Source organism: Vespa crabro, chromosome 12 (assembly GCF_910589235.1).
Source record: "Vespa crabro chromosome 12, iyVesCrab1.2, whole genome shotgun sequence".
Taxonomy (NCBI): Eukaryota; Metazoa; Arthropoda; class Insecta; order Hymenoptera; family Vespidae; genus Vespa; species Vespa crabro.
Window position 1 is genome coordinate 5502145 of NC_060966.1, and position 15185 is coordinate 5517329.

General features: G+C 30.8%; 3 protein-coding genes across 6 annotated transcripts; 1 reads left to right on the plus strand and 2 right to left on the minus strand.

The window, feature by feature from the left end:
- Positions 1-74: 74 nt before the first annotated feature.
- On the minus strand, positions 75-5074 carry LOC124428471 (syndetin). Its single transcript, XM_046972525.1, has 10 exons — positions 4499-5074; positions 3796-4308; positions 3004-3686; positions 2545-2923; positions 2206-2472; positions 1642-2115; positions 1426-1547; positions 1063-1255; positions 822-997; positions 75-522 (listed from the first exon to the last, which is right to left on the minus strand). The coding sequence occupies exons 1-9, from the start codon at positions 4541-4543 to the stop codon at positions 884-886; spliced, it is 2790 nt and encodes a 929-aa protein (XP_046828481.1). The 5' UTR covers positions 4544-5074; the 3' UTR covers positions 75-522; positions 822-883.
- Positions 5075-5743: 669 nt separating this feature from the next.
- LOC124428474 (IDLSRF-like peptide) lies at positions 5744-11937 on the plus strand. Its single transcript, XM_046972532.1, has 4 exons — positions 5744-6662; positions 6888-7019; positions 8197-8349; positions 8469-11937. Exons 1-4 carry the CDS (start codon positions 6533-6535, stop codon positions 8660-8662), a joined length of 609 nt encoding a protein of 202 aa, XP_046828488.1. The 5' UTR covers positions 5744-6532; the 3' UTR covers positions 8663-11937.
- A 363-nt stretch (positions 11938-12300) lies between these two features.
- LOC124428473 (NF-kappa-B-repressing factor) lies at positions 12301-14873 on the minus strand. 4 transcript variants are annotated; one of them, XR_006943185.1, is made up of 9 exons: positions 14733-14873; positions 14371-14631; positions 14145-14293; positions 13762-13990; positions 13530-13656; positions 13251-13423; positions 13006-13179; positions 12651-12900; positions 12301-12579 (listed from the first exon to the last, which is right to left on the minus strand). XR_006943185.1 is itself a non-coding variant. In XM_046972529.1 (8 exons), the coding sequence occupies exons 2-8, from the start codon at positions 14538-14540 to the stop codon at positions 12738-12740; spliced, it is 1185 nt and encodes a 394-aa protein (XP_046828485.1). In that variant the 5' UTR covers positions 14541-14631; positions 14733-14873; the 3' UTR covers positions 12301-12737. The 4 variants fall into 4 exon arrangements, 3 of the variants coding, with proteins under 3 accessions (XP_046828485.1, XP_046828486.1, XP_046828487.1); XM_046972529.1 differs by having other exon boundaries at positions 12301-12900; XM_046972530.1 differs by having other exon boundaries at positions 12301-12900; positions 14371-14660; positions 14733-14797.
- Positions 14874-15185: the final 312 nt, after the last annotated feature.

Consider the following 15185-nt stretch of genomic DNA (forward strand, 5'->3'; position numbering starts at 1 on the left):
AGATTATTATGATTATCTAGTCGCAAGAATCATACAAAATACATGATTTTGCATATATGTATCTTATATATCTGTACAACACTGTTACCTTAATTTATTATATAGTATAATTAAACTTTATATTTGAGAAAAAGTAACCCACATATTTTTTCCTATGAATTCACATGTCTTTTTTGAGATTCACATTATAGTCATTAAGATTCTGCAACTGTTAATGATAAATTCGGATTATGCACTTATACGTGTGCATATATGATATCAGTGGAGTATCCAAAGATCTATTTCAGTTCAATGTTTAATTTTTCGGGTCTTAATATTTTTTTGTAGTTAAATAAAAAGCTCCCATTATTTTATATTATAATTACAATGCATTTATCATTTTGTTAGCGTAATACCTTATATAAATAATATTATGTTAAATATTTGTTTTTTGTATTACAGAGATTCATATTAGTCTATTTACTTAAATGATTAATAACAACAAAAAAATAAAAATAATAAAAAACGCCTTCTCATTCAGATCTAAACAAACAGAATCATCTTAAACATTAATGTTGGAATAATAAAAACTATTCTACACATTTATATACTAAAAAAGTGCCTTTAGTTAATCAAATTTACTGTAAAAATAATTATGCGTTAAATGTATTCATCAAATTCATAGTGAAGTAAAACATTTTAAGATTTAATATATCGTATTTTCGAGAATAATCTTTCTTAGTAATTACTAAAGATATTTTATATATATATATATATATATATATATATATATATATATATAAAATCTATATATATGTATGTATATATAGATGATATTATACCTTTTTTAAATAATCTCTATTTCAACAAAATCTTGCGCCGTACTATAATGTATTATTTGATGCTATCTACAAGGTCTTTGTTCATTATCTACACTGGCAATTAAGCGCTGACGTGTTTTTTTGTTATTTTGACAGGCTGAAGAAATCAATCCTATTAAATGTTTTACTGAGTATTCCTAAAAATAAGACAATTATATGAATATAAAATAATAACATTTACAAAATAAATGCTTTGAACTACCTTATGCTCTTTGATCCATTCTTCCAAACTATTTTCTGGATAATAATAAGCTTTAATATACGATTCTACATAATTTTTATGTGGCATTGGTTTTAAAGTTGATGATAATTCTTCAAACTTTGATTTTAATTGCGTAAAATCAAGTTGCATTAACGCTCTTCCTCCATTCGTGCACTTTTTTGCACTGGAGAAGCTATAAGAAAAAACATTATTATGTAATGTAGTTTACTGAATAATATGAAATAATATTATACATATTTATAATTTATTTATATGTTTATCATTTAATTTACCACATCAGAAAACATAAAATGGCACATACATATATGTATATATATATATATATATATATATTGTACATACCCTTCTACCAAAGTATGCGTAATTAAATGTGCAACATTTTCCCATATAGAAGCATGAACTTCATCAGACAGAGGAATAAAGTTTGCGATGTTATTTAATTTTTTATTTAATATATTTATCTCCTAGACCAAATATAAATAAAAATAAGTAAAAGGTATAAGTTGGAATGCCAATGTTATGATACATGGATACTTTATGATATTGCAATGAATGTACCTCCAATAAAGTGTCAATATAATTACTATGCTGAGACATGACATCTGTTACTTCCCAATTGACTTTATTCATTAAATTTAAAATATTGGCAATATCAAATGCTTGGGATACTACTGCCATATAAACAGGTTTTCTTAAATCAGTAGTACATACAATTGTATGTGCATAAAAATGATGTAAAAATCCTCTTTGTGGACTACTCCCAAGGAGATGCTCTAAATAAGGTTTTAGGTTTTCATACTGTTGTCCTAAAAATATTAATGATTCAACAGCTACAATACGTTCAGTTAATCCATAAAGGTTTTCAGGTTGTGTCAAAGTTACGCTAGAAGACAAATGTGGCTGCCTCACTTTATTATTACAATTAGAATTTGTATTATCATCTGTATCATTTTCATTAATTATTAAGTTGTCTTTTATGCGATTAAGTAATAATTTCAAGCGTGGACTATACATAGATTCACTGTTTATTTGCTGAAAGAATAGTAAGATACATGTTTATTATCAAATTATTGTATTAAACGATAAAAAAATAGATTATAAAATTGGATAAAATATACTCACAAGATCAGCAGTGAAAAATAAATGCACTGTGTAGAAATAAATTTCAAAAAATTGGATCATACTTTGTATAACTGCAACTGCAATTGATCTTAAAAGCCTTGACGTTTGCAAATATTTTCCACACACTCTCAAAATGGTTAAAGTTGTATTTGTGACCATTGGTCCACTGTGTTTATGTTTATACTTCTTTTTATTTACTTTGGTATGTTCTGATTCATCAACATATTCGCGTTTTAATTCATCATCATCAGAATCATCAGAAAAATCCTAAACAATTGTATAACTATCATAATATTCCAGTGAAATATTAATTAAAAAATATTCCCTAATTTCACAGACCTCATTATGAGCTAAAATATCTTCTTCCATAGTGTCATCGAGTCCAACAGTAAAAGGTGATGTACCATATTCTAGATACTTTTGTAACAACAATTCTATGCCTACAGGAGCTTCAATTTCACTCGTGATAGAAGTGTCCAAACCATTGCATACTTTAGATTTGTTTAATATAGGTTTTAAACTTTTGAATTCTTGCAATTCAGTTGCAACAAAATCTGGTTTCACAGGACACAATTCCCATCCATCATATTCAAGAAATATTCGAAGTTCATCCAAACGAGATATATTATAATGTGAAAGATATAATAGAGATTGTTTTTTCATAGATTCTTGCAACCTTCCAAATTTATAACCGGACAATTCTCCGAGTTCCATTAAACTATAACAAGGACAATTTTTATAAGGTATCATGTACCTTAAAAAAGTTATTATACATATAAAAAATAAATATCTAATTACCGATTAACTATTCCTAAGACATGTACAAACTGTTCGAATTTAATATATACCAAGTCAGCATTTGATAAATACATTGATATTTGTGCTTCTACTTCTGACCACATTCGCATAATACTATTTTCTAACTTATGCTTGACATATTGATTACTAAACATTTTTTCAAAATCTTTTTCATCTGAATTACTTTTTTTACTATCTTCATGTTTATTATGCCAACAAATAACTCTGCAATAGGAGATCAGTATGTTCCATAGTGACGTACAAAGTTCTATTAAGCAAGCAACACATCTATCTTTTGGTACAGATTGACATAGTTGTATATAATGTCTCTGTGTATCCTTTTCAGTGTATGAACGAATAACACCAGATGCTGTATTATGAATGGCAGCAGTAAAATGCAAATTCATTTGATCCACTGCTGTCTGTGTCTTTCCTAATAACATATAAGCTTCTTGTATAGAAGTATATACAATATTATCAAAGTCCGTACACATTTTAGAAAGAGTATCATCTAAAGTCCTTTCAGTTTGTTCCAAAATGTCTTGTAATTTTCCATTTAAAGCAGCAATGCATTTGAAGTGTTTGTATGTCTGGGCATCTCTTCGACATTTTAAAAGTAGGGAAATTGCGTCCGGATAATTTTTTTTACTCAAAAGTTCTTTGAGCTGATCTCCCATACGTTGCTAAAATAAACATAACCTAAAGCTGGTATACATTCTACAAATATATATATATATATATACATTTTTTTTTTTTTTAAATTCATCAACATCGATATAAGGACATACTTACAAGACCTTTTATAGTATCTACATTTTTTAATAATTTTTCGATGACTTGACGTTTCTTATAATTCGCTAATATTCCCAAAATAGCTTTTGTAAACTGTTCCTTAGCTACTTTCAGATCCTTTCTTCCCATTCTACATATTGCTAACATATTCTGAAGTTGGTCTTGTATAACTAAAATATTATCAAATTCTTCTTCACACGCACTTTGTTTTTGCAGAATTAATTGCAGTAATTTTTTGGACACAATTTGATGCTGTTGTTTAAGCTTCTTGTAACGTTTTTCTATATCCTTTGATTGGAATATTCTTGGTTGCTTTTCTAATTCATGTCTACTAGGATCAAAGTCTTCATCTTTCCTAAAATAAATATTTTCTATAGATTCCAATATCTCTTGATCAGGAACATGTTCACTTTCAATGGACTGTCCAGCTTCAGATTGTAAATCTTCATATTTCTGTAGTGGCGTTCCTAAGAAATCCTGATTTAAACCCATATAAGGAACTTTGGTTGTGTTCTATGAAAATGAATAAAAGTGATCAATCTATTAATAGATATTATAATATTATTAAAACCATATGTAAATGTAACCATCGAATATACAATTAACCTTAAATACTTATACTAAAAGTATCGAATAAAATTCAAATAAATCAAATTTTATTAAGACATTATCTTATTATTGTCTAGATAAATTGAAATGATACCTGCTTATTAATAAAACTCAAGAATTTGTATTTTAAATCTTCCATGATGAAAACTTTTCATAGCAAAATGACAGATCCGTGTGTTTACTTGACAAACCATCGATGCATGTTTTAACTTGTTTCGCTTATTGTCAACGTAGACAACAGTGCTCTTCAGAAATGAATTATGAATCACATTTTAAAAATAATCTCATAATTATATTATAAACTTAGTCTATTAACGAACACACATTGCATCTTGTGATCACATAATACATTCCGTTTGAATATACTATGTAATTCTAATCAAAGAACAATTCTATTCTTTTACATTTGACATTGGGTATTTTCCAAACGTAAACACGCGAGCAATAATTGGCTAGCAAAATCTTTCTTCTTCGTAAATAACGTTACTCAATTATCGAACATATATACAAAGAAGTTCACGTACGCTTTTAGCCCAAAAATACAAATTACACAAAGATCACCATATTTTCTCGTTGATTATATTTATCTAAGTAACGTTAACATTTATTTATTCTAATAAATATGGTGCTTTTAATTATGCGTAATATAAGGTAAAAGAGAAAATTTGATACGTACATTAGCTAGAGTAATAAAGATGGCAGTTCTATCGCATTCGTGATCCTCCGTCGATAATATCTATCGCGATAATTTTCATCAACAACCATATCTCGATGTTTATAAATTGTCAGTTATATACGTTCAATATTTAATAATTCTAATATCATCTCTATTGTGTATAATATTGAAATATTACAAATTATCTTAGTCATCGTTATTTCTCGAGATATGACAGAAAGTAATACGATATTAAAGAAAAACACTTAGCTTGATACAATATGCTCATTGAGAAAATATCCTATCCAGAAATATCGTCGCAATCGAAGGATCAACATTTGTGCATTAAATTATAATCGGACAAACGTGATCGGAGAAATTAAATTGGTGGAAAAGTACACCTCGCTGAGCGTGGGATTAAAAAGTAAACGAATAAAAGAAAGTTAGAGAAAAAGGTTCGATGATGGAGAAAGGGATATAAAAGAGGGGAATGCGATAGGAGGGAATTGGGATTTGGTAGAGAAGGTCCCATGGGATACACGTAGAGGAAAATAACAAGGTGTAGGAAGGGTAAAGGTAAATGAAAGGGAAGGGAAGGGAGAGATAGAGAAGAAGGGAAAGAGAAGAAATGGCGTGGCAGGGATACGAAATCGATGTTGGGTTGGAAGTGAACGACTAGGCGCAGCAGCGGTGCGTGGGTGTACCGGGGTAATCCTTCGATACCGAGATTGTTGATTGGTCGAGTTGCTTGTAAGCTGCGCCACGATTGGTCGAAGACCCGCCATTGAATTTTCCCACCCTAAGAAGATGCGATATTTGACGTGCGATATGCGCCTCATCCCTTTCCGTGTCCGACGCAGGTGCGTCCATGCTAACCGTGTATCCTGTGTCACGCATCCCGACCCTTGACCAGACATTACGCCAAAAAGGAAGGAGAAAGATGGAAGGTGCTTGGAGAGATAGAGACGAAAGGTCGAAAGGTTGGAGGGAGAGAGAAGGTGGAGTGTACTGAAGGAGGAGGAGACAGATATATATATATATATGCACATAGTTTTATGTATATATACATATACATATAACTAGGATAGAATCGCAATCCAGAAGCAGCCAACCGACCGTTCTCAGTCGATCGTTGACAGCTGCGAGCGTCGCGCGACGAGCTCCAAGAGATACGACGACGTGTCGATAAAAGAAAAACAAGTCGGTATAGTGTTCGCGTTAACGATCGACGGCTTATAATCTATAATCCAATTAAGAAAACTTCGTAGATACGTAATCGAGGAGGAGGAGGAGTGAGGGAGGAAGTGGTGGAGTAAGTGGTGAAATAAAAAAATAAGAAAGAAAAGAGGAGGAACATAATTCTGTCAAGTGTGCCAACCCAGTAAGGTGGCGAAGCCATATTTGAAGGACCAGATTTAAACGTTGGACCTTCTGTCATTATATCTATTTGTTTAATAACATATCCTATCGAAAATGCCAAGCAGAGCTTCGCTCACGAGTTTGACCGCCCTCGGTCTCGGCCTCGCCCTGACGGTCTTTCCCTGTACCATTGTGGCGATCGATTTGAGCCGCTTTTATGGACATTTCAATTCGAAAAGTTCAGGTGAGAGTTTTCGCGGTTTAAAAAAATTCCCGCTCTTTTTTTGCGTTTTTTTCTCCCCTTTTTTTTATTATATCACCCTCGACAACAACAAAAAAAAATATTCATATATATATATATATATATATATCGTTCAAATCTCTTTCCATATGTGAAATTTTTATCGAAATTAAATCATTACGGGATATCGCGCTTAACATAGAAATTTTCGAAACGTTTCTTTTTCAGACGACGCTTGTCATCCCTATGAACCATTTAAATGTCCTGGCGATGGTGCTTGCATCTCGATACAATATTTGTGCGACGGTGCGCCTGATTGTCGAAATGGTTACGACGAAGATACCAGACTCTGCACGGCAGGTAAGTAGTCTTATTTAATTCCTTATTTTTCGTCACTTCAATACGTTCAACTAGCTTTAAATCCCAAGATCGATCGTTCTCGTCGTAATTTTACGAGAGGGAGCGCCTTTTATACTTAAATACGTACGTATGTCCATACGTGGATGGATATATTATACATATACGTATTACATACATATATTGTACATGTAACGTATGCTTTCTTTCCCAACAAGTAAATTCTCTTCTCTTTTCTAATCGCGCAAGTCGATTTTGTAAATTCAAGAATGGCGATCGATCGTCATTTTCTATTTATCTCTCTCTCTCTCTCTCTTTTTTTCTCTCTCTCCTTTTCTTCCTTCCTCTTGCTATTTAAATTTCAAACGAATCGAGCAGCCGGCCAAAAATCGACCCTTGTTTGTCGCCGTCATTGTTACTCTTTAATAATCAAACGACGACGTTTCATCGCTAACAAGGCTACGCTACATTGCTCCTAACGACCGATCGAGCTCGAGAATAAGTGGATAAGTATTCTCTGGTTCGCTCGTACTTGCGACTCCGGTCTTCACGTCCTTCGTTAAATCTTCTTCACTCTCGATCATTCTTGTATGCAATTTAAAAGGAAGACGGGGGAAAAAAGAAGAAAAAAAAGAACTAAATAGCATTGATTGAAATAAAATGATGAAAAAATGATACATCAAAATTTTCATGAAATAATAATGACAAAATATTAATTATTATTATTAATTGCAAGCAATGTTAAAATATCCACAAGAATTTATTATCGTTGATAACGTTTCACGATCGATTAAGCACAATCACCTGAGATAATCCTAGAAAAGGATTGCCGCGGGAGCTAGCAAAAGCTTCCGGCACCGAACTTTGCTATGCGTTTATTATTATTCGTTAAGGGACACATAAGCGTTTGTTCTTGAACTCGATCGATCGGGTTGCTCGTGTTAGGAGCAATGTTACTCTTCGGTCATATTATCTTCGATAAAATATATCTCTTATTCATCTGTTGACCACTATTCATCAAGATAAATAAATAAATAAAAAAGAAAAAAAAAGAAAAGTAGACGAGAACCAAAGGAACACACTCGCAACGATATTTCGTTTATACGAACTTTAAAAAATTGTGGAGGCGCGAAATCACAACGAATAAGTTCTTCAAATTCGTTCTATAAACTTTTTCTAGCTAAACGACCACCTGTAGAAGAGACCGCCAGTTTTCTTCAGTCATTACTGGCGAGTCACGGACCGAATTATCTCGAGAAGTTGTTCGGTAACAGAGCTCGAGACACCCTTAAACCACTCGGTGGTGTCGATAAAGTTGCCATAGCATTGTCTGGTAAATACAATATACAATTTTTTCGATGATAATCAAAATTATTAACTGACATATAATGTAACAATATTTTTGTTTCCTTATGTTTGTTTTCTTTTTTTTTTTTTTTCTTTTTCTTATAGAATCACAAACGATTGAAGATTTCGGTGCAGCACTTCACCTGATGCGGTCAGATTTGGAACACTTACGTTCGGTCTTCATGGCAGTGGAGAACGGTGATCTTGGTATGCTCAAATCACTTGGTATCAAGGATTCCGAACTAGGCGATGTTAAATTCTTCCTCGAGAAGCTCGTCAAGACTGGCTTCCTCGACTGAAAAGGCAACTATTATATCAAGGATAACGAAGTCGTCGCGACGAGGCACGATCCTATTGAAATTCTCTTCTCTTCGATAAAAAAAAACTTTAGGATCGTACGTGGTCGCGTCGCAGCCAATGATTTTTCTCATATTCTCTTCGACTACCTCGTTCCCTCTTTCGATCATTTTATATCGCTTTTATTGTTATTTGCACTTTCTCTATGTTTATGATTTCTTTTCTCTTTGAGAAAAGTTGTCGAGATGCTTCTTCTTATTCGCTTTTCTCTTTTCTTTCATTTCATTTCTCTCTCTCTCTCTCTCTTTCTCGTTCTTCTCTCCTTCCTTTGTACATATAATATTGATCACCCTCTATTATTCGATGTAATCGCAACGAATATTCGAGAGTATATGAAATGACGAACGGAAAATAGTTGAAGTTGAATTCGAAGATATGTTCGTGCCTACATTCTTCTTTTCTTCGCATACATCACGTATGTAAGTACACGTTTTATTATGTAAGGAGGGTGCGTCGAATGATGGATGATGATCTTTACTTTTCTTTCTTTCTTTTTTTTTTTTTATTTTTTTTTTCCTTTTCTTTTTTCTCGACTCATGCTTTTATATATATTTGCTCGTTGCTCGACTTTTCCGGTCATCGATATCAGCCGCAACCGAAGCTGTGCTTTGGTTGATTTAATTCGTTCTACAACAATTATCAAAACGAATGAATACCTTCTCATATATATATATATATATATATACATATATATATATATACACACGCACATAATGCCGCACGCGTTTGTCGTCTTGTAAAGTCTGTTGTCACTTTTCTTTATGCGTTAAAAATACATATATGGCACGATACGACATTGTAGCCGCGTCCTATGTACGAATAACGTTCTTCATTTGTTGACAATGAGTTGTTACTGCTGGAACAGTACGATGTCCGTACCAAATTTATTTTAAGAGCCAGAGTAGAATTACGAAATATTTTGCTTGATGTCAAGTATGTTATTGAGGATACGTTTTATCTTATTTGGATGAAGTATATTCTCAGTAAAATGATGCATGTATGTATGTATGTTTGTACGCGAGCGCGTCCACGTTTGAAAGAGAAAAAAAAGGTGCAGAGAGAGAGAGAGAGAGAGAGAGATGGAGAGAGAGAGATGAAGTAAAAATCTATGAAACGTTTATTTGAAAATGATCTCTCTCATCTCTGCAGTATAATTGCGATGGTAGTAGACGATAGCTATCGTATGTTTAGATTGAATTTTTGCTTGAAAGTGGGTACAAAAATCGAACATCGTACGCGTTTATTATTCAGGGTACGACAGGAGTTTATTTTAAGGAAAAGGAGAAGGAAGTGTATAAAGTGCTACCGTACTAATATTTTCACTACGGTAAATGGAAAAAAAATACATATCACTATAAACATATCACTAATGTAAACGCGAACGAATAACGAATTCTCTCGAAAAATCGTTTTCCGTATCGTACGACTGTTTACCGATTAATCCGTTGAAGTCTCTCGCGATCGATCGATCGGACGTGTTTTCTTTTTATTTACAATTCGAATGATACGTCAATCATATGTATATGGAATATATATGTATATATACATACATATATACAATAGTTCCAAACGCAAAGCTCCTTCCTAAAGGCAGATCGTACATATGGTCTTGATAAAGATTGACAAACAAATGAAAAAAAAAAGAAGAAAGAAAAAATTAATCATCAAAAGAAAACAAATATATATATATATATATATATATAAAAAATAATAAAAAGAAATGCTTAGTAAATATTTGAGATCGTATATACATATATGAAAACGCGTAAATATATTTTTCGGGAGAATTCTTTTCAACGATAACGTATTTACTTATTAAGCGTATCTTCTAGTCAAACAGTCGACATATCTTTCACGTAAAATAAGTAATTACGTATGTATAATTACGTACATATTATATTGAAAGAGTCACTTTTATCAGATAGTAGATATAATATTTTGGTATAAAAATATAATATATTCCCTCCAGATGTCAATTACGGTCCAAAGTAGGGCCTGGACCGAGGACAAAATCCGAGGGAACTTGTGTGTTATATTATAATGATGATGTGTATATCGGAGGGTCAAGGTGCTCCGACTCTCCGCTAATGTGTGCCTTGACCCTTTGACCCGACTTCGATGTAAATCATAATTCCCTGAAGCTACCTATTTCCCAAATCCAAACTCTTATCTAAACTTGAAATTGATACGTAATGTCTTGAATAGCCACATGCCATAATTGATAAATTCGTTTGAACATTACAAATGCACGTGCCATCGTAATGAATCGACGAGAAAAATGATCCTTCTATTCTTTTCTTTTCTTTTTTTTTTTATTCTTTTAAATTCAAATCAAAATCGATGTAAATGTTTTGTCTTCTCTACATTATTTCGATCCGTAATAACGACAGATGCGTGAATGGTTGATTTATTCAACATATATTTCTATCTCCACGAATGATATATACGCGGTAGCACCAGGACCGATAAAATTTACTCTACAAATACACACACACATACACACACACACACCCTACTTTATTATTCGCTTTTTATATAAAATGGCACGGTATTCGCATTAGCGATGTGCATAATTTAATCGGATAAAAGCAAATATGTATACATGGAAACGCATGTAATATTTATCAGATTTCAATAACTTTGTTAAATCAAACTATCTATATGTCGTATACGAGCCTCATTGTTTCGAATCGATTGAATATAGAGCGCAATACGTTTATGTGCGTCGAATGCGATTAAGAAAAAAAAAAAAAGAAAAAAAAAAAAGAAAAAAAAAGTAAAAGTATCAAATGTGCACACTATAAGTCGAGTCTATATTATTTTTTCAATTTTTTATTTTTTCAATTTTAAATTGTTCTACTGCCAAAGAATTCTTCTTATTATACGGCATCTGTGGCATATCGTACACTTTAAGCGATTTTGCTTCTTAAATTTTTTGTACTTCCATTAATTGAATATAATATTATTCATGAAAATAATTTTAGCGCGCAATGGGTATTGAATAAAGTGAACGTTCCTTCAGTTTTACTTGACAGTTCTATTACACACACCCGGCACGTCAATTGCACATCAACGTGGCGATTATTACAAATTGTCGATAATAACATTTTTCATTTATTCTTTTTATTATCTTCGATATATATCGTCCTTATAAACTCCTGGGAATTAGTAATGTAAAATCATAATATAAAATAAAAATTTTAATCTTTAAGCATCATTATTTGGAAACTTATTTTTAAAACACACAATATATTTATACACATACATGCATATATATATATATATATATATATATATATATATATATATATATATATATATATATGTATGTATATGTTTTAATTTTAATATTTTTAATAGCAAATATGTTTAATAATACATTTATAACGAAAAAGGTTCCTTTTAAAGGAAATTCATTATTTACATAGTAAACTAGAATCGAGAGAGATATTTATGATTAATGTTCGCGTTTAAACATTTATTTTTTATAGATATTAGCAGAGTTTTGTTTCTCAAGATTGCTTATGTTTTAACAAATGACATTGTAATGAAAATAATGCTAAAGAATATAGCAAATCACTAAGAAAAATCATACTTATATTTTCTACCAATCATTATCCTTATTAATTTTACTTATGTATATATATATCTATATATCTATATATCTATATATTTATATATCTATAATATAGACGACTTATTTACACATTATTTGATTTCTAAATTAATTTCGTATAATTTTAATGATATATTAAAAATAATGATCATATTATCAAGAAATATGCAATTAATGCATATATATATAAATATGTCATCTTTTGTACAATTGTTTTTATAAAAATATTAATAGGTACTGCTCCTGAAAATGCAATATGATGAATAATCTAACTCGGAGAGATACAGAGGACACTATTTTGTGTTTACACTTACTTATTAGATACCTATAAGTATATCAATGTCATTTAATATTGCTCTATAAGACTGGAAAATCTCTCTTAAATATATTTGCAATTGGTCCTAAATAGAGCTTGGTTTTATAAGCTCATATTTATCAGTGCTTCCACCGAGAGTTTTTAATTCGATTACTAAATCCCTTATATCAACTTTACGAGATATGACTAATTTTCTTTGATCTTTTGGACCATAACTATGTGATTTTAGGCCCATTTGTCGTGCAAGTCTACAAGAAAAAATAAAGGTATATCAATTCTTTTAAAAATATATAAAAAAGTATTTGTTTGGACATATATTTTTATATAGAATGAACTGGATAAAATTTACTTACTTATGTATTACTGTTCTTTCTTCATTTGAGAATTCTGGGGAAAATACTAAATCAGTTTTCATATCACCCATCAGATATTTTTTCAGTATATCTCTACATTTTAATTCTAATTCGCGTAGATTCGAAGCTTTTACTTTTAATCCTAAACCCTCTCGACTAACTTGTTGTTTAACACTGTAAGTTTTTATAAATGTTTATTTTTATATGTTTGAAGCTATTTAAAACTAATAAGATTGTTTGCTTACATAACTGGCTCGACAATTCCTTGCTGAGATTTTCCAAGTCCTCCACCTGTCCAACCCATAAGTTTCATCAATCTTTTTCCAATATTATCATCAGAAATAGAATCATGAGATGATGTATTTTGCAGCATTGATGTTGTTGTTACATTTGCTTCTTCAATAAAATTATGTTTAATCTGTAAATATAATAATTTGCAACAAAAATTATATATATATATATATATATATATATATATATATATATTAGATTATTTAAATACATAATATTATCAATATACTAACTTTGATAGTATAATAATATTTTTGTAGTTCACGCAAGCCTATGACTGATGCTTCTTTCTTGGCTAGTTTCTGATTTGTGCCATAAGATTCCGCGAGTTGTTTTGCATTAATTAAGATAATGCATTGCCTATAACATATATATAGTATGTTATTAATAAGAGAACAAATCTAATGTTATTTAGATTATCTGTATTTTATGTATTTATCATTTTTTTCAAATTAATATACTTACCACTTATTCATGTTAGTTTTATTAATTTTCCATTCTATATTGCCACCAGAAACATTAACTGCACAAGCAAGTATCGTTTGTGGTAAATCACCCGGTCTTTCTACTAATACTATATCTCCAAATGGAGATTCGTCTAATTTAATTTTTTTAGCAGGTACGTTTTCTATCTTGTTTTCATTTTTAATTGAACTCGGAACGTTTGTACACGTGTCTGTCTTCCCTGTGCTACCTGGTAATGGATTATTAAATCCTATAACATTAAACTGTGTTTGATTACATAAATGTAGACTATATATATGTAGATATATATATACATATATATATATATATATTCACTTGCTTATACAGTATGAAGGAATTATATTAAAACTTGATAAACTCACAGTTTTTGGATGTACCTTGTGCCTTTGTACGGGCAGCATCTGATCCTTTGACAAATGTTCTTTGTAATTTGTTTTTCTTTCTTTCCCTATATTCGCAGACAACATCTTGAGCTAATTCTGATATCAAATGCATAGTTTCTTTTGGATATCTACATATACAAAATCATGATGAATATTAAATCAAAAGTAAATGCATCAAAAAAATATCCATTGAATGATGGAATACCTGCAACCTAAAATTTCTACGTTGGTGAACGCTTGAGCTAAACAAAGTAATTCATCCTCTGGAAACTTATCTTTATGTGTTAAAAGAAATTTACGTCTTAATTCCCAATGTTCATCGGACTCATGCTCCGCTTTATATTGTTCAACGTCCCAATCTGTTGATGTATTCATCCTTCGATTTAGATATGTATACTAATTTAAGAGGTTAGTTTGTTGATCGAATACGTATTAATATATTTACACTGTACGCGTATTAATATTACTGAAACAAACATGAATAAATTAAATAAACTAATGAAATTAATATAATGAAATAATCTATTCGATATTGAAATAAGTTCTAAAATAATAAACGTAACTTACTAATCAAACAATAAATGAAGTACTTCGCGGTAGTATCTCCATTCTGACGCCATGTTGTATCAGGTGATGCTAGTGACGCCACTACATGTGTGCACCCTAGCAGTAAGTATTGGTACTAAATACGTGCGTACGCTATTCAAATTGTGAATGAATTAAATGACTCGTACACGTGTTTCGTACGTACTTTATATTTCATTCAGAAATAATATTCCAAGTTTCGATTCGATTCATTCGAATTTTATTGATTAAACTAAACAAATGAAATAAATGTTTTGATCGTATTAATCGAGTAAAATATTTCTTTTCAATATTTTTCTACTTACTTATTAGTTACACAATTATTTCTATCCTTTATTTATCATTGACGCTTATTCTGAAAATTCTGATTTTCCCGCTTTAACTTACAATAATCGAGCTATTGTATCTCGAAACTCGATTAGAGGAGACTGCGCT